Raw genomic sequence first — 18772 nt, forward strand, 5'->3', positions numbered from 1 at the left:
GCTGAAGTGTTTCTGGTGTTTTGGGGGGGTGTTTGAGATTTCTGGCAAAATGTGCTATGCACATTGTAGTCCTTCCTGCCACTGAAAATACCATGGGCCTTATTTATGAAGGCCTTGCGTCAGTTTTGCGCCGCCGGTGCGTCACTTTTTGTGACGCACCAGCGGTGTAAAAAATGCGCCTCATTGTGCCATATTTAAAAAGTGACGCATCTAGGTAGATGCGTCACTTTTTAAACCCCTGCGCCACATTATACCTGCGTCAGTATAATGTATGCAGAGGGGGCGTTCCCCCGCAAAAAGCCTCGTAATAGTGACGCAGTGAAATCTATGAGATTTCACTGCGTCACTTTTAAGACGCTGTTGCGTCAAAATCTCGCGCCTGCCTCACAGCAGGAGTAAGACTGACGCAAGCCCTTTCACATGGGGCTTTCCCCATGTGAAAGGACGCATTGCTGGAGTTGCGTCACTTTTGTGACACACTCCTGCAATGCGTCACTTTTGCGCTTACAGATACGTCAGAAATACTGACGTGTCTGTAACTCCTTGCGACATGATGTGTCATACATTAAATATGACGCCTCAGGAATGTCGTAAGGAGTGCGCAGTGAAAAGTGACGCATCGCTGTTTTCACGCAGCGATGCGTCACTTTTCATAAATGAGGGCCCATGTTCTCAGCTTGCTTGCCATATTTTTCAAAGTTAAGAATCCAAACTGCTCATGCTCCATTCTTTCAAACTGTTCACCACTCTGTATATACGGTAAAAGAAAGCATTGAAATGCAGTGGCACACGCATGTTTGAAAACACCCACACGTTTACTGAAATGGGCTTATCTAAGCACATGATTTTTAAATGTAATTTCAGAGTAGTTGGAAAACTACTGAATGATGGGCTGCAGCTTTAAAACTTGAATGTTGTTCATTACAGCCCGGTGCCACTGTTATACACGGTGAACAACCTTTACACCAAAACTTTTACAACGCACTACCATTACAACGCAGTCATTACAACGCAAACCATTACAACGCATTGCGCTGGGGGCGCTCTAGGATAGGGAATACGTTTAATTTTCTATCCAAAACCTTCCCTAGTGTCCACGGGGACTGGAGTTGGAATAGAAAATTAAACTTTTCACTATCCAGCACCTCTAAGCGCTATGCGTTGTAAAGGTATGCGATGTAAAAACCGCGTTGTAAAGGCAGGCATTGTAATAGCCTGCGTTGTAACGTCATACATCCGTTATACACATACAGTGCTTTGTTTTAATCGGACGCCAGGTGGATGCAGTGATGTCTTGAGCATCACATGCAACTGGCTGCATGTTAAGTGAAAATGCAGACATCTCCCACTGCAGTCCAATTTACCCACTGAGCTACCTGCAGAAGAAATGAATAGGAAAGTTCAAAGTAGCAATTATTATAATGAAATATGATGCCTATCTAACAACACACAGTTCTAACGTGCAGCACCAAATTACTGCAGGTCATGGTGGTGAAGGTTATTATAGGTCAGTCAGGAGGTTTGCAGGGCATCGTGAATGAGGACACGAGAGGTAGGAGAACATATGAATTTACCCAACTGTGATGGAGCAGGCAAAATGTTTTGTTGCATTTACAGGAAGAGCCACCAGTGAAGGCTAACCAAAATTGATGACATCAGCAATGTTTCAATTATTGGTGCTGATATTCAGTAAAAAGCTGCAGTCCTGTGCAGTACACTACATAGGATCTGAACTGCTTAGTAAAGGATACATAATTAGACGGCTTCCTTAGCAAGGGGCAGAATGAAATACAATGAATATTGATATTATGATTATATTTTGTTCACGCTGCTATACCGGTGTATTCCTATGTCTGACTCACTAATCCGCAGGAGTCAGTTCGAAAGTGAACGCACAGCACTGGTGATTTCCCTGTCCTACTTTGGGAATGTTTGATATGAACAAGACATGTCCTGCCAGAATGACTTCAATCGTTAAACAGGACTGATTTCTTACATAGAACAGGCACAAATTCGCAGCGACATATCTACCTTAAAAGAATGAGCCTTTTCATGACAGTAACAAAGCGCTTTCTTTGCACACAGTAAAATAGGAAAGGTGGTTTCTTTGATAATGGGATATTGATCTTGGTAGTAGTCACAGTGGGTTTACCATTTCAGTGCATTCAGTGTTTAAACAAAATGAGCGCAAAATATGCAGGGTGAAAGGGGGTACTCCTTGCCATCAGGTGGCACTACTACGCTTTTTAAACCTGTATTGACAACATATACGTGAAATGTCCCAAAAACAAATGTCAGGTTTTGTATAGATTCCTTGCTGCCGGTAATGAAACAGAACTTATTATATCAAACAAAAGGCTCAGGGGGAGAGAAATGTTAAAAATTGGAAAGATATCCAATGTATGAGTTAAAGAAGCCCTTCACAACAGCCTAATAGTATCAAAATTACACATTTATTTCAACATTTCAGAACGTTTTTTTTTAACATACTAATAATCTCAAGCAAGAAAAACGCTGGTGTACAAAAAAGAATACATATAAACCAGTCAGGTGGCAACAACAATATAAATCACAAAAAAGGAGGAACACCAAAAACATGAATCCTGTGTCCTTGCACAAAATGTTTAAGCCACAGAGAAGCGTCGACGGCGTTTCGACCGGTATATATTTAGCGGTCATCTTCAGGACTCAGAATTGTTCTTGAGCAAGAGATCTTCAGCTTAAAAAGGTGGGGAGGATAAACCAGTTTATAATTTAGGGTCCTCCAGAATCAGTAATCCGTAACACAGAAAAGCGGGTAAATTCAAAGTAGAGTATAGCCACTCAAAAGTAGAAATCACCAAACCATTCGTCTGGCCACTAAATAGCCCGACTGGTTGTGTGAAATTTTCACCAATTCATCGCCTGTAGGCGCCTATACAATTCAACAAACACTCAATGGATTCCGCGTAATGAAACAGAAGCCACAGGTTCAAATAAATAATTTTGCAAATCTAGACACCACCCTCCCATGGTTGGACAGAACTGTGCTGTCTAAACGTCAATAGATTGCCATCTTGTAGTGACCGAGCCTTGAGCTGTGCAGAGACCTCGGCCGTAAAGGAAAGAGTGAGTAGATCTTCTGACCTTGACTCGCCCTCTAAAGAAAGCTGCTACTCTCCGCTGATGTCACAAAGAAAGCCCAGAAAACTTACCCCGCGATCAGCACAGCAGAAGCCACAGTGCTGATTTTCTTCATTTCACTTATCTTTTCTATCCCTGATTACACATTAGTTTACCTTACAATTTGAGTCAACGTTATGGTATGTGTTTGCCCACAACACCAGTAAGCCTCCATACCAAAAGTAGCCATGTGACATAACATGCTTTTCATTTATTACATCTCCTTCTCAATCACTGTACATTCCATAACCTGTGGTCGAGCTTACGCAAAAATGGACATGATAGGGAGCCGCTGGTCTAAAAAGTTTGGGAAAAACTGCTCTAAAGGGTTGCTAGGACCTTGAAACGTTGAAGGCCTCAATGCGCTTCAGGGGCTGCACGTTCCTGCAAGTTAGTCATGAAATCGCGCAATGGACAAGGGTGAGTGACGAAATATCGGACTGTACAACGTTGTTACATAACATTGAACCAAACGATGATGTAACGAAGGGCTCGCGGACGACACAAATATAAAGCATAAAATATCGAGCAGGAGAGGCCACTGCGGAATAGCAGACACTCCAGACTGTTATGAAATACCAGAACGGGCGAGGCAGATAAGAACTAATGGAGCAGACGAGTTGTTATGAAATACTGAATGGGGATGAACAACAGTGTGCTCAGCTTGGGCCACTAGCTCCTGCACTCAGTAGAGGGAGGGCGCCGGGTTGGGGGCCTGCCAGGCGGGGCCGTCAAGGGGAAGAGGCGATGTAGAAGTCGAGCACTCGGGACACATGTATAACAATTATAGGCAGGCGATAAAAATAACCTCCTTGGGAGGAGACGCGGGGGCACAGCCGGCCCCTCTTGGAAGAAGCCGACCATGCCTTGCCGTATTTTTGAGTGACACCCGTGTGTGCGTTCGACGCTCCTTTTACTAAGTCACCTCTCTGTACCCTCCGGGAGCCCCAAGTCAGCAGAAACCAAAAAACAGTCCTCCCCACCCCTGCGACCAGCCATCGCTCCTTATGTGCGCTAATGTGGGCGGTGATGTCAGCATGGCCAGCTGGCCAATGGCAAGGCAGCGGGGCAGCCCAGGTATTGGCCCGCGGGCTCCCTCATAAGGGACCAGGCTGGGCACAGGGTCTTCTGACAGCTTCTGTGCAGCGACAACGGTGGGGGTGGTGAGACCTTCCACTCCAGGACCCGGGCACGGCTGGCGTACCATGAGCTGTTGAACGCCAACACATCGTGTTCAAGAGTCGACGTCGACACACTGCCTTTGCGCACCGACGCCGGGTGTCGGGGTGTCCAACTAGGGAAGACGCTCACAAGACTCTCGGAAGAGGGGGGTCGGACTCTTATTTAAGTTTACGAAGCAGCGCGTTCAGGTGGGAACATGGAAAACGCGCACACCAAGTCCACCGAAGAGTGCCTGGCGTACTTCGGGGCCAATGAGAACACCGGCCTGTCCCCCGACCAGGTGAAGAAGAATTTCGCAAAGTATGGATTCAACGGTGAGTTGGACTGACGGGAATGCATTGGAACCAGGAAGCAGCTCTTCAGAGGGTAGGGAGGAGGCTCCAGGGGTCTTGGAACCATACCCCCAACACCCAGAATGTGACAGGGCATATGGATAGCACCCAGGGCCACAGTGAGACATTGACATCAGCCAGCCAGGGGAGATAAAAGCCCAGAAAGACTGACATGCTTGGGGGTGAAAGATGGGCGGACCAACACGACCATTAAATATAGTTATTGTTGCCTTTAGTCTGGTAATAGTGGAGGAAGGAGCTAAAAAGGAACCATACACTGAATAGAGAGAGAGGAAGCTTTGAAGGGCCAACTGATCAGGGAAATACATACATAATTTTAGCATGTCCAATAGATTAAGGAAGTGACGTGGTCCTAGGCATTAGGAAAAAAGACGGTGAGGAGATGTCATATTAGAAGGACACAGAGCCTAAGGAAGGATGTAGAAACTCAAAGAAATCCACACCTCTGAAAGCCAGAGAGAAATGTAGAGAAATCGACAGGCTTGAGGAGGATAAAAAGAGGCTAGGAAGGATTGACAGCCTCGGGGTTGGGAGGTAGAAGTTTCAACTCCTGTGGGTGAGTTGACACCCCCCACCACACCCACAGGTGAACACACTGCCTGAAGTAGGGGTGCACGTTTGGAAACACTGAGTTCTGGGGATTTCTAGTGAGAGGATACTTGTAACCTAATTGTCTGGCAGACCCTCTCTGGGGCAGGCCAAAAGTCCCAGTGAAAGAGAAATTGCAAATCTCGAATGGACCGTTAGCTCTGGGATGGAGGGAGGGAGAGTCGAGCTTGACTTCACACCGAGGCGAGGGGAGAGAAAAGTCGAAAAGTCCTTTCGACACAGGAGGCCTACGATATTGTTAGACATAAAGGGCATTGTAAAGTAGGCAGAACGGCTGGCGGAGGTCGGGGTAAGGAAAGTGGGGGTTACCCGTGATTGGGAAAAGAGACAAATATTAAAGGAAAGCTCTTTAGCTAGTGTGTGTGCGTGAGAGATAGAGAGCTCGATCTGCACGTCATCGGTTGTAATGCCTTATGCCACTAAGCTTACTTTTTGCTTTCATCCCGATATCTCATCGCCTGCGTATTAATTCAAACGTGCAAAAAATGAAAATATATTTTCGGTCATTTTGTTCCAAATGATACGCTGATAAACGTGCGATTTAAAATGCGCAGGGTGCACATCGGATGCAGGGCGTGCTAGTTTTCCGAGGCCTGGTTGAGCAGTTTGGCTCCAGTAGTTGCAAATGTGTGCTGCAATCCCTAATAGTAGCGCGGTGGTTTGTGGGTTCCAATGCTCCGTGGTGATGCAGCAACAGCAGGACGCCATATTTTTTGACACAAGTTCTACTTGGCTCCGAATCACAGTAGAGGAATTCTAGCAAAGTCTATTTTTGCAGTACACAGTGGGGTTATAGGTACTGATTGTGCAAAAGATGGGCTTGTTATTCAAAGTGGAAAGGCCGGGGAGTTTCATGGGTAGATACAGGAGTGAGTGGCTTACCCAGAGACTGACTTTGGGATACAGGGGGTGGATAGAGTGTGAACCAATAGGACGGGTATGTGCACCCCTCGAAATAACCAACATAAACCAATCTGCATAAACGGATGCGTGGCCCTGAACAGGTTGGCCGAGGAAGAAGTATCGTGTTGCAACTGGATTGCCCTCGGGCACTGAAGCCTTCTCTGAGAGAATATATTTTGTAAATTAGTCTGACACTATCTGCTAACCTACTTCTCAGACACATTTAACACAGTTGAAATGTTAAAGAATGTAGTCCTGGAAGAGGTGGAGTAGTAGTTGTATTATGGGCTGTCGAGGAGGTGCAGGGATGCTAGCAGGTGGTGACCCCGTGTACTCCTTGCCAAGGTCTTTTCCCACCCCCCACTTTAAGTCAGAAGGGGAACTATTTAAAGTGTGAATGTGACTCAGGCCGGGGCAGCTGTTCCCTGGTGGGCGCGAGGGCCCTGCTCCCTCCCTTCTGAGAAATCGTATCTCCCTTGGGGGTGGCAGCTCAGCTTTCACCCTGGCCTCAGAAACTGCAGTGTCGGGGAATAGCTGGGGCTAAGTCTGGACACAGAGGGTTAAAAGAAATGCCCTCTCTAGCTGTGCATCTGACGAGCCTGTGTCAGAGGCCCATCTCAGTGCCCATCTCAGTGCATTATGGTGACCGTAGTAGCTGTAGTAGCTCTTTCGAGTGGTGTGGCTCACTGGTTAGAGGCGGCAGACCCGGATGCAGAGGACGGCCCGGGACCAGGGTTCAATTCCCGATGCGGCAGGGTCGTGGATCAGGGTCAGCGGACTCGATAATTCGCGCCTCGGTGCCTACTCTAACCAGGGATCACACTCGGCAACTCTGGGCATTAGCTTGCCTCATCTCCACAACGGCCCCCCACAAACGCCGGGGATGCCTGGTTTCACCTTGGAGATACCCAGGAGGGAACATCTCACAGGGAAAGCCAGGACGGGTTCCCCAGCGGTCTATAGCGCCAGGACGCCTCCGGGTAGCAGTGCGCTTTACAAGACACACACATTACATTACATTCAACCAGGGCACTGCACTCCTGCTACCAGAATGCATCAAGCAACAGCAGTCTTGTGTGCATGAGTGGGCAGTAGTGCGCCTGCAAGCAATTCCTCCACGAGGCAAACAGGAGATATGGCAGGTTGCTCCCCTCGCCCCAAACCCAATGTACTAGGTTAGAGGTGGACCAGGGCCTCGTGCTGCCTGCCCACTCCTAGCAAGGACAGAAGGACCGCGGTTAAAGTGATACAAGGACCGAACGAGGTCCCAGGTGCGCCAGGGTACCAGGTCGCCTTCCACTACAACCCGACACACTTGTGAGAAGGACTGCCGTGTGCCAGAGAGCCAAGAGTCACAGGAAACGGAGCTCTCGCGTTTCCAAGGTCCATGTGTGAGACGGTCATCCAGGTCCATTTTTCCTTTGGATTCTGGTACCCTTTGACCTTTTGATCCCATTATAACTTCAAAGCAACAAGCACCAGAATGCAAAGAAAACGGACTAAAATAGCTCCTCATGTATACAGCCAGGTACCGCGAGACCTCTGTGGGGGAGGGCGCGTGCACTGTACTTGTTAGTGTGGATTGTTATTCCCCTCTTTGCTGTTTTTGTAACTCTCCGGCTGTGGAGTCAAGTCCAGATGCTGCAAATATGCTGCCTCCCGAAGGGACCCAGAAAAGTAAAAGATGGGGTGCCGGGGTATTACCATTAGGAGTACGGTGGTCCCTAAGGCCCTAGTGTCTTCTGTGCTATAGGGAGGTCCACAACGTCTACAGCTGGGACAGCTGCGTAATGATTGGTCTAAGCAAAGTTGACCGCAGTGAGGATGCTGTCTGGATCATGAGCTTCGATTGCATTCGCTTTCCCTCCTTCTGAAAAAATGTCTCTGGCGCCGATGAGCCGTCTCTTCGAAGTCATCATGCAGGTCAACGGAAGTAGGGATGCAAAATGGCGCGGGGTGTGGAGTAAGGCAGATGGGAACATCACCAAAATAGGACAGATCCCCAAGGTGGAGCTGTGCCTGCTTTTTCCTTCTCTGTGGCCCCTTGATGGGCTTCTTCAATGACATGGCTGTCTACCAGTCAGTGAAAGGCTGGTCCCCTACCTGTGAACAAGGTTGAAAACAGTCTCTCTTCAGATGTGACTGCAATTCAAATGGCTGTCCCCGACACCCTGGCAGGATCGGCTGCACCTCTGCTCATATCTCTTTTCTAACTGGCCTCCCACTGCTCTGAAGATTTGTTGTATCTTGCCCCCCCCTGGCATATAGCTACACTTAAATATACTCTCCCTCCAAACTTGATCCGAAGTGCAGGGCTCTTGAAGGTCATTAATAGGTTTTCCGCCATTCTTTCTTACAGTTGTTCTGGGTGTGTGAGGAAGGAGGACTTGAGCCTCTGGTTCTTTGGATATAGATTCCTATCCTGTGCAAACCCGCCAGGTATAATCTCTGAGCTCAAAGCGGAAAGATGGATATTCCAGCTTTACGATGTGCTTTGAAGGTATATTTCTTCACTAGAAGGTTTGTTTCCAGAAACGAAGGTCTTCCGGGACATCTACGTGGGGTGAAAATAGTTATGTGACATAGGTAGCTGGAGGCCTTGAGCCTACTCCAAACAGGACAGATGAGGCTAGTGGAGAACCAGTCAGCTTTCCATCTCATTAAGCCTAATTGGACTAGAACACAAGTATGTCTGAGGACTAGACCAACTACCATCAACAAAGGATATTGTGCAATACAGGTGTGTAAAAGGTTCAAGCGCCACCAACCCTAACCAAAACAACAGCGCGATTTAGATAGTGAAGCGCCAGAGGACCCGGATGTTTGCCTCTCCTATCCTAATAATGGTTTACAAAGGTGTGCCAGAGAACCTAGTAGCATCACATTTAACCCCACCAAAGTTGGAGCTTGACATTGGTGGGCCAGAGGACCGGGCAGCCTCACACCTCACCTGATGAAGAAGAGCTTAGGACAGCGGTGGGATAGAAGAACAGGCCGCCTTCAGTCCATCGCTCAAAGAATGGACTGGCCCAAATATCGGGCTGTGCACTCAGGGACCTTGGCCCGTCTCAACAATCGACTGTGATCGATGGAGGCTAGCTTACGACTATATTCTTTTAAATGTATATATTTCTTTACCCTAAAATATTTACCTCAATGTGTTAAAATACTTTGTTATGGTGGGAGGAGGCTGATAAGAGAAAGTAAAAAAGGTTTAGCAGTCTGATGGTGAGAGTTAGAGAGAGTCTTGCTGGCTGTGCTGTATTATCCACTGCCTTGATGTTAGATTTGTGTCGCTAATATTCTCTCTTTTGCTGTTTTTTTTCCTGCTTGCTGTGGGGCCCTCCATCATATGCTGCAGAGCTGCCGGCTGAAGAAGGTGAGTGCCTATTGTCGGGCAATTAATGGGATCTATAAAGGTCTGAGGTGTCTTGGGGATAGGAGAGATCAGTGGCTGTTTTGAGGAGCTGGACTGACAGACCACCACCTTCATTGGTACCCACTGAAGTGGTGCTCTCAACAAAAATATTAAAATTACACATTTTTGAGGGAGGCTTACATTACAGGTCAGAGGGGCTGAGGCTCAAGTATCTTCCCAGTCCTCGGCAGGCCTTGCACGGTGGGATCTTTACTCTCTGGAGATGGCCGTGTCTTTCAAAGGAACGGGTTAAGACTGAGAATGTGTTTTCTACGGTTGGAGATGCCTGTGAATTATCCAGCATGGGATGAGTTTGTATGCTCCTGTTAGTTTGGACACAAAACGTGTTTTTTTCTCCAGTGTTTGGGGTTTGTTTGTTGTTTTCTCCTTGGGTGGACATGTGCTGGACATGGTCAAATGTCCTCCTCCCCTAGACTGGTGATGTGCATTTTCTTCATGGTTGGCATGTATGAGCTGTCCAGAGTTGTGGATGAATGTCTGTTAGTGTCTGTATGTCTGTTAGTGTCTGTATTTTCTTCAGGGAAGGGTTTTATCTATGCCTGTTCTCTAGCTCGACGAATGATGAGTGTGTGTCTTCACGTTGTTTCTAGTCGTGTTAGTGTTCTGTTGGTTGGGGCTTGTGTAGATATATTTGTCAGGTCTGTTGTTCTCGCTCAGCAGAGACCTGACCCTGCCTCCTCTTTTCTCCTCTCAGGAAAGACCTTGTGGGAGCTGGTGGCAGAACAATTTGAAGACCTGTTGGTGCGAATTTTGTTGCTGGCCGCCTGCATCTCATTTGTAAGTATACCATCGTACACTTGGGGTGTAGCAGGAGGTATGGGGGCTGCTGTACAGCAGCGGGCTTCCTTAAAGCGTGCAATTCCCTTGTAAATGTGACCGCAGTGACCAAGGATATGGGAGGAGGAGTGAGGATTTGTGGAACACAGCCCAGGGTTTCTTGATAAAAGGGGCCCCAAATCCCTAACTGGCTCAGACCCAATGACTAGGGTTCAGTGAGCATGCTTGAGGCTGTTAAGGCACACTCCCTTGTAAATAAGAGGGCGGAGAGAAGGTTTTTGTCTGTCCATACATTATAACCCCACCGTACACACGAACCTGCCCCCAACTTGACTGCCATGCTCGGATACTTATGAATATAGAGCTCGTGAGCACGAAACAAGGCACTTTGTTCTCACTTGCCTTATCTAAGGGCCGACTGCACACGTGAGGGGAACCTCTCAGCACCTCGAGGCCTGCATTCCTTCTGGGCGAGGGGTCTCCACGCTCTCAGACTAATGCAATCTGGCAACAACCAACAGGCATGCCATAAACACATTGGGGCAGATTTACAAGCCGCTTGCGCCACTTTTGCGTCACTTTTAACATGGGGAAAGTGACGTAAAAGTGGCGCAAGGGGCTTGTAAATCTGCCCCATTATATTCTTTGAAGGCCATGACGTTTTTTACACGAGTCTGGTCTTTTATCAAAAGCTCAATACGCGCACGCATATTTCCTTTCTCCCTCACACCCCCTCACACATAGCCTGTCAAATACTCTTAGACTCATGTCACTCACACATCCTCTCACAAACATGCACAAGCTCTCGCACACAGAGGCTCTCGTATTCTCCCACTTACACATGCTCTGTTACATATGCTGTCTTCTATACCCTCACACATACTCTTAGCCACTTAAACATCGCCACGTACTACATTTGCCCCCTCCCTCACATTTAGAAGCCCACACTCACACGCGATTCGTTACCTCTCCTTCCACCGGGCTGTCTCTTCTTCCCCCTGTTTTCCGGTGTTTCTCGCTCTCTCTTCCCTTGTTGTCCCTCTCTCGGTCAGCCCGCCCCCCTCCCCCCATTGAAAAAAAATCTCCATGTGTTTGTTGACATATCCATGGCAGGGAGGACAGCTGGGCTCCCTCCGTCACTTAGTGTGACCCTATCTATAGAACGCAGGGTCGCACTCTGTGTCTGGGTGAAGTTCTGGACTGAGGTTCACTGGCAGAGCTGTGTTTGGGATCTAGTACTGAAGGGCAGAGGGTGCCGCAGAGCAGGATTGAGGTGCAGCGGCACAGCCGTGATTTTTAGGCCTCACGAGTAATGCGGGGAATGACAGAGGAAAGCCCGCACAGCTCTGTGTGCGTCCTGGTGCTAGAATAGACCGGGATGCTGCAGGGTAATGTCGAGGTGCACCACCAGAGCCGTGTTCAGTGCTGGAGTGTCATGGAGCACAGTTATCTCAAACATATACACAGGGTACAAGTCCTAAAAAAAGAAGTGAGGGGACGCTGACGTCACGACAGGAAGTGATGTCACGAAAGGTGGCTTGCACCATTGGACTCATGGCCTCCCCTCGCTCACCCCTTAGATGCGATTGCATCAAAGAAGCCAGCGCATGAGCAGCATTCTGAATGAGCTCCGATCTCGCCCCAGAGAGGCCAAAGAGTGAATGTGTGGCTCCATTTGCTCCAGTACTCGAGCTCCTAGAAAAATAAGTGGGGGGACGCTGTCCACCCGCGTGGTACCCCGACTCGAGCCCTGCATATACATCAGCGTTATTCGGTGCTACATCCACTATAGACTTCTGTCACGCTGAAAGCAAACATTTCTAAATCATTAGGTATGCAACTTCTGCTTTCACCGTTTACTGCAGTCTGTGATCGGGTGTAAAAATGATCGCATTATCCAGGAACGGAGGCATCTCCATCGGCTACCTGCAAGAGATGGTACCTTTGGAACCGAACTGCCTTACACACACCCAGTACCTCTAACCCTGGGATGCCCAATTCAAGCCCACGAGGGTTTTTAGAATAACCACTCACTATGTAAAGGATTTCCTATATTGTATGAAAATGTATTTAATGTCGATATCCTGAAATGGTGGCATTGATCTGAATCGCCTGAGTCTACCTTTGACCCACCTACTGTAATGTTGTATTTCCATGTAGGCCCTGCACCGTCCCGTGCCAGTTAAATGTTCCTGATTGCTATGCATTTCAGATTAAAAGCTCAGAGTGAAATAGGGTTTTTGTTTAAGGGAGAAAAACAATAGTTGCATAATTTCCTTACGTGTAATTACGCACAATTTTGGAAAAATTATGCAAATCTGCCACTTAGCAATTTATTTCAGCGTGAAATGCGCCCTCTTGTCCGTTTTGGATGTGAGGATGCATTTCGTGCTGAAAAAAATAATAGCAAAGAAAACACGAGCACCGCAAACTACAGCCTCTTTTTTTCTTTTCTTGTGCTCCTGCAATAGGATTTGTACCCGAACGGGTTTGAAATGATGGGACATGGCACACTTGGCAGTTTAGCTCCATGCATCTCTCCTCGTAGGCATTCAGGGTTCTCTTCAATAAAACAAACGTGTCCTATGTGCATTGCATACACTTTTGTGTCCTTGAAACCCTGCATGAAATGCATCTGCAGAGCTGTCTCGCTACATAAGCTAGTAAAATATTTTATTGTATATGGTTAATTAAAACCTTTACAAAATTTGCAAAGAGAATATAACATAAAATCATTAAAATGAAAAATGAATGAAAACCTGCATTTACTCTCTGTGCTACATAAGCTTTCTCTGTTCCTCCCCTGGACAGGTGCTCGCCTGGTTTGAGGAAGGTGAAGAGACTGTCACAGCTTTCGTAGAGCCTTTTGTCATCCTTCTGATCCTGATCGCCAACGCCGTTGTCGGTGTGTGGCAGGTAAGTGTGCCTGCCAGCCCCCCCCTCAGCAAATTCAGATGCCTCCAGCTCCAGCCCACAAAAGGCATTGACCCTCTCTTTATGTCGCCCACCTTCTATAGGAAAGGAACGCGGAAGATGCCATCGAGGCCTTGAAGGAGTATGAGCCTGAGATGGGCAAAGTCTACCGCAGTGACAGGAAGTCAGTGCAGAGGATAAAGGCCAGGGAGATCGTGCCCGGAGACATAGTGGAGGTGTCTGGTGAGTGGTGGCTTTTTGGCGTGACTTGTGCTTTGCAAGGCGGTTGAATTGGTGTGCTGTAGGGTCACCATTCGGCAGGAGCCACCTTGGAAGTCAGATTCAGCCCGTTTGCTATTCAGCGTGGAGAGGAAAGCAGGGGATCGTGGAATGGGGGGGCCTCATTTATGAGAAATGACGCATCGCTGCGTGAAAGCAGCGATGCGTCACTTCTCAGTGCGCACTCCTTGCGACATTCCTGATGCGTCATCTTTAATGTGTGACGCATCATGTCGCAAGGAGTTACAGATACGTCAGTATTTCTGACGTATCTGTAAGTGCAAAAGTGACGCATTGCTGGAGTGTGTCACAAAAGTGACGCAACTTCAGCAATGCGTCCTTTCACATGGGACAAGCCCCATGAGAAAGGGCCCGCGTCAGTCTTAAGCATGCTGTGAGGCAGGCGCAAGATTTTGACGCAACGGGGTCCTAGAAGTGACGCAGTGAAATCTCATAGATTTCACTGCGTCACTTCTACGACCCTTGCTTGCGTCAATACGCCCCCCTTGCATACATTATACCTGGTGCAGGTATAATGTGGTGCAGGGGTTTACAAAGTGACGCATCTACCTAGATGCGTCACTTTGTAAATATAGCGCAACAAGGCGCATTTTTTACGCCACTGGTGCGTCACAAAAAGTGACGCACCGGCGGCGTAAAAGTGATGCAGAGCCTCATAAATCAGGCCCGGGGCCCTTATTAGACCAGGGATTCTAATTAGAGTCATCCTGGCGTGTCATATCTGGCAAAATGTGGCTTGCAGGCCTAGGGGATGGCTGTACAAATAGTGGCATCTGATTCTTGTGAGAGGACATTAGTGTGAGAACTAGGTCAAGAATAGTGAGAGAGGCCACTGTGGCATTCACCAGTGCCACTCCTGTAGCAACCAGAGCACAGGGTTGGTGTACACCACCATAAAAAAAGAAACACATGGTCACTGTCGTTCAAAGTCAGTCCCTAGACCGTGCTAAAAGTGAAAGTAACAAGACTGGGACTCTATTTAGACTGCTAAGAAAACAACACAATGGTGACTTGATACTGTTGGGTGTTTCAACTTAGTTCCAACTGCAAATCCAGGGTGTACATGGAGTGGAATATAACAAAGATAACTTTTTGGGGGACTGTCTTGGACGTGAGTGGGTTGTTCAGCTTCCAGATGTGGCCTGACTTAACTTCTCCTCCCCATCCGACTGCCCCAAGAAGAAATCTAGTTCTAGTATTGGTGCATCAAAACATGAACTTCAAGCTGCATAGAGAGTCCAAGGCAGGGCCAAGAAGTGGCCAAGACGAACCAGGCTGGGTAGAGAGCATGAAGGACTGGCCTGGTGCTTTGGTAAAATGTAACAAAATATCTCAGAAGGGACAGCCCAGTACAGTAACCAGCTAAGTGAACTATAACCATAAGAAATACCACAAAGGAACATGCAGAGCCGTTCAAAGGTGCCAGCTGACAGAAAACCACAAACTGCACGCATGTCTTCATCCATCACACGATGATTCAGAAAAGGGGGTGGTGATGAACAGAGTGTCTGAATTAAGCAGACCACTCTTACCCAGTCCAAAGATCAGGGCTTGATCCATCACCGTTTTTTAGCTCACTGCACCATCCCAGCTCAGAACTTGGCTATATGCAAATTAGTCTGACCCTGGCCCAGTGCATCATGGGAACAGGGCAGACCATCCATCACACAGCTAAGCTCTGAGTCCCAATAACATGATAACCGAATGTCGCTGGTCATCATGCACGACATAGAAACACTTCCCGCAAAGGATCAAAACAAAGACAACAGACCTCCAACCACACACTCAAAATGGTGCAGTGTGCTACCCATGCAGGCCACTACTTCAGTGCCCCACACACAGGTGTAAAGTGCTCTGTCAATGTTGCAATACAGCAAATATACAGACACATCGTATTCTCCTCACCATGCCCTGTTTTCCGCTGCTCTGCGGGTGGGGAGAAAGTGGGGAGGGAAGGGGCCGTGGATCAGAGGTGTCTGAGACAGGCTGCAGTCCTCAGCAGAAGCTGTTTATATCCTGGAAGGAGGAAAGATGAGCCTCTGCCATTCCAGCACCCAGGCGCTCCTGGCTGCTGCACTTGTACGGTGACAGGTGTCTGCTGGCTTAAGTCTGTCAGGGACAGCCCCCCCCCCCCCTTTCACTCCTTCCCGCAGGACGTCCCTCTGTTCCTCCCATCACAATCGTCTCCATATTGCCCTTATATACAAGTTCTTGCCCTCACTCCCCAGCTCTCTTTTCTCTCCATACTCTGCTCCCTTTCACCCCTCTCTGTATACCCATTGTCCTTGTTTTCGCTTTCCTCTCCGATTCATCCTTCTCAGCGTACCGTGACACTCATCCCCTTTTCCCCTTCTTCACTTCTTTTCTATCAGTCCATGTCCCTCCCCTATTCCCCCTTACCATTCCGTCTCTATTAACTCGTCTAAGCTCCCCTTTTCATCTCCTGCTTTTTCTGTCCCAGTCCATCTACCCTCATAATTTCCCTCCACCCGCGTCTCTGTATCTAGCCTTTGCTTTTCTCCGTAGAATCACCTGTCAAGCATCCATCTGCACCCCTCACTTCCTGTCCTTTCTCAGCCTCACAGCCCTGCTCTGTGCCCCGCCTCTCCTTGTACTTATTCTCCCAGGACCCTCACCCACGTGCCCAGTGCTTATCCCCTGTACAACCTCCCTTTGGACGTGCCCCTTGCTTCCCCGGATGTGACGGGCTTCGCAGGGTCGGAGATGCGACCTGCGAGTGCTGACACCGGAGTCCTCCCGAGAGGCCGCTGCGGGGCATGGTGGGAGGAGAAAAGCCGATGACGCGTAGAGGGCGAAAGGAAGGAAGGGTGATGAGGAAAGGAGAGGGAAGGAGCGGGGAAGGCCTCAAAGGAAGAGGCTGGTGAGAAAAAGGGAGGCTGATGGTTGAGAATGTGGGGAAAACGGCGGAAGGCCAATGGCGGTGAAGAAGGGGAGAGAGTAGGAAAGCCGGTGAAGGAGAGGCCGACCCCTGTGTAAGGCGGTCCGAGACTTCTCTCACCATGTAAGGTCACTTCGACGCCTTCGCGTGGCCGAAATCTGATGACACTGGGTAATGAGGACACTTCCAAAGGGCCGGGAGGCAAGGAAGGCTGGGGGGGGGGGGGGGGGGGGAGAAGCAGCTGGGACCTGTCTGGACTTCAGGGACACTTAATGCTGGTATTAAAAGACGAGCATCCCAAAGCTGCAGGGTGACCGCTTCGTCTTGCAAAGTGGTGAGCCAAGGGGTAGGATTACTGGACTCCCTCTGAGGCGGCCCAGGCAGCGCGCCGCCACTACTGAGAAGACGGCCAGCCCCATTCAGCCCACGGCCTTACCTACTTGGCTCATCAGCCTACCAGTGCCGCTGCAGGTGTTCTCCAGGAACACTTGTACTGGGTTATTCAGGTAGCAAGGGATGGCTTGACTCTTCAAAGAACGTAAACAGGCCTAAGGCTGCTGCAAGATAACCCAGTGATATTCCAACTGACCCAACCCGCATGCCCCCTTGTGGCAGAGTTATTGGAGATAGAGAATGCCCAGTGATCAGTCTTAAGCTTTACGGCTTGGGTCTCAAGGCCACTACAACAATCAAGGACAACTTCTAGCCCGTATGGAGCTCAGGATGAGGTGGGGTCAGATTGGACCAAGAGCCACAGAGTGACTCAACCTCCAGTGCTTTTCAGTGGCAGTGTGAGTGACAGATTACTTTTTAGGCTCTTGATTGAGAAATCTTCCCCCAAACCAGTGTCCTTGGGACAATAACTGGTGTAACACGGGCAGCAGCCCCGCGGCGTGGGGCTCCCTCAAGCTCCAGGGGCCCCCTGAGCACAATACTCTTGCTGGAGAGCTCTTGATTGAGTCCGGAGGGGGCCCCTTCATGTACCTTGCAGGGGGGGCTCGTGTTTTAGGGTGTTTTGGAGAAGCCCCTCTTCCTGCGTTTACAGATAGATTTTTCGAAGATATAAGGGAATGTGTAAGGAGGATGGCTAAGATGTATTAATGGAGCTCTTTGCCTATAGTCCGTCTTTATCAAGGAACTATTTTGCTATCAGAGATAAATCCTGTCTTACATCTCCATAGGCACTGCCTCAATCCTCAAGAAGAGGCAGCCTGGCCAGGGGTAAAATAGTGACTTCACCCTTACAGCTTTTCTCCAGCACCTATGGGAAAAGTTGAGCTGCCCACTTCCCTTTACACTCACTCCATTCCGTTTTCGTACTACTTGTAACCCAGGGGTGCCCCTAGTGTGAAGCTGAATAGTTGTCACTACCCCATCTACCCACTGCCTTGGCCATAAATCAATTTCTAGCTTTCCTTGAGACAGGGTATGAAGCCCTCCAAAATTCATAAGTAAGAAAGGTGCCAACTGGAGCTGGAGGAGGACTATAAATAAAGCCAGGGGAACTCTATCCTGCGGGGATAAGTTTTCAGGTTGCCATGTGATAGACACATCTCCTTCCCATGCTGAGCCACAGGCGGGCTGGCCTATTGAGAAATCAGACATTCAGGTCTCATGCCAAACCCAACCTGAGGTGTGCTGAAGACTAAGGGGCATATTATCAAGAACGGCGTTAAAATTATCGCTGGTTTTGCGGCAGAAAACTGCAGCTAAAGCGGCGATAATGGGCTTGATAATATGCCCTGGATAATTCCCATAGAAGCCCATGTTCACACCAGAACATGGACTTCTATTGGAATTCACAAGGGCATATTATCAAGCCCATTTTCGCCGCGATAATTTTTAACGCCGTTCTTGATAATATGCCCGACAGTTGTAGATAGGGAAAAATTGACTGTTTGACTGGACTTTACTGATCCCAGTTCTGTTCTTTTGCCTGCGCTTTCTTGGGGTTGGACTCAAATTGGGTTAATTGCAGGCAAGACAGAGAAGGAGGCCACGGCTCAGGTGAGGTGACAATGATGAATATTTGATACCAGTGCTACAGTTTTGATGCAGTGGCAGCGCGTTTTACAACAACCGTGCAGGTCTGTTAGGAGTGGTACCTTTTGTGATTATAGACTCTGAATGGAATAGCGCTGGTCTCGGTTTAAAACACAGTAGTCAGGCTGGAGACCCATGGGACAAGAGATGATGATCTGGAGCATACAGTCGTTGCCCACTTAGGCTGCAACT

General features: G+C 48.5%; 1 protein-coding gene across 2 annotated transcripts in view; it reads left to right on the plus strand.

The window, feature by feature from the left end:
- Positions 1-4399: 4399 nt before the first annotated feature.
- Positions 4400-18772, plus strand: part of ATP2A1 (ATPase sarcoplasmic/endoplasmic reticulum Ca2+ transporting 1) — a 49024-nt gene continuing 34651 nt past the window's right edge. For both annotated transcript variants that reach the window (XM_086932397.1, XM_086932396.1), the window contains exons 1-5: positions 4400-4658; positions 9571-9588; positions 10343-10425; positions 13237-13341; positions 13443-13581. In XM_086932397.1, coding sequence (XP_086788523.1) covers positions 4541-4658; positions 9571-9588; positions 10343-10425; positions 13237-13341; positions 13443-13581 — 463 coding nt within the window. In that variant the 5' untranslated portion in view covers positions 4400-4540. The remainder of the gene's footprint in view (positions 4659-9570; positions 9589-10342; positions 10426-13236; positions 13342-13442; positions 13582-18772) is intronic.

Source organism: Lissotriton vulgaris, chromosome 7, assembly GCF_964263255.1.
Source record: "Lissotriton vulgaris chromosome 7, aLisVul1.2, whole genome shotgun sequence".
Classification (NCBI taxonomy): Eukaryota; Metazoa; Chordata; class Amphibia; order Caudata; family Salamandridae; genus Lissotriton; species Lissotriton vulgaris.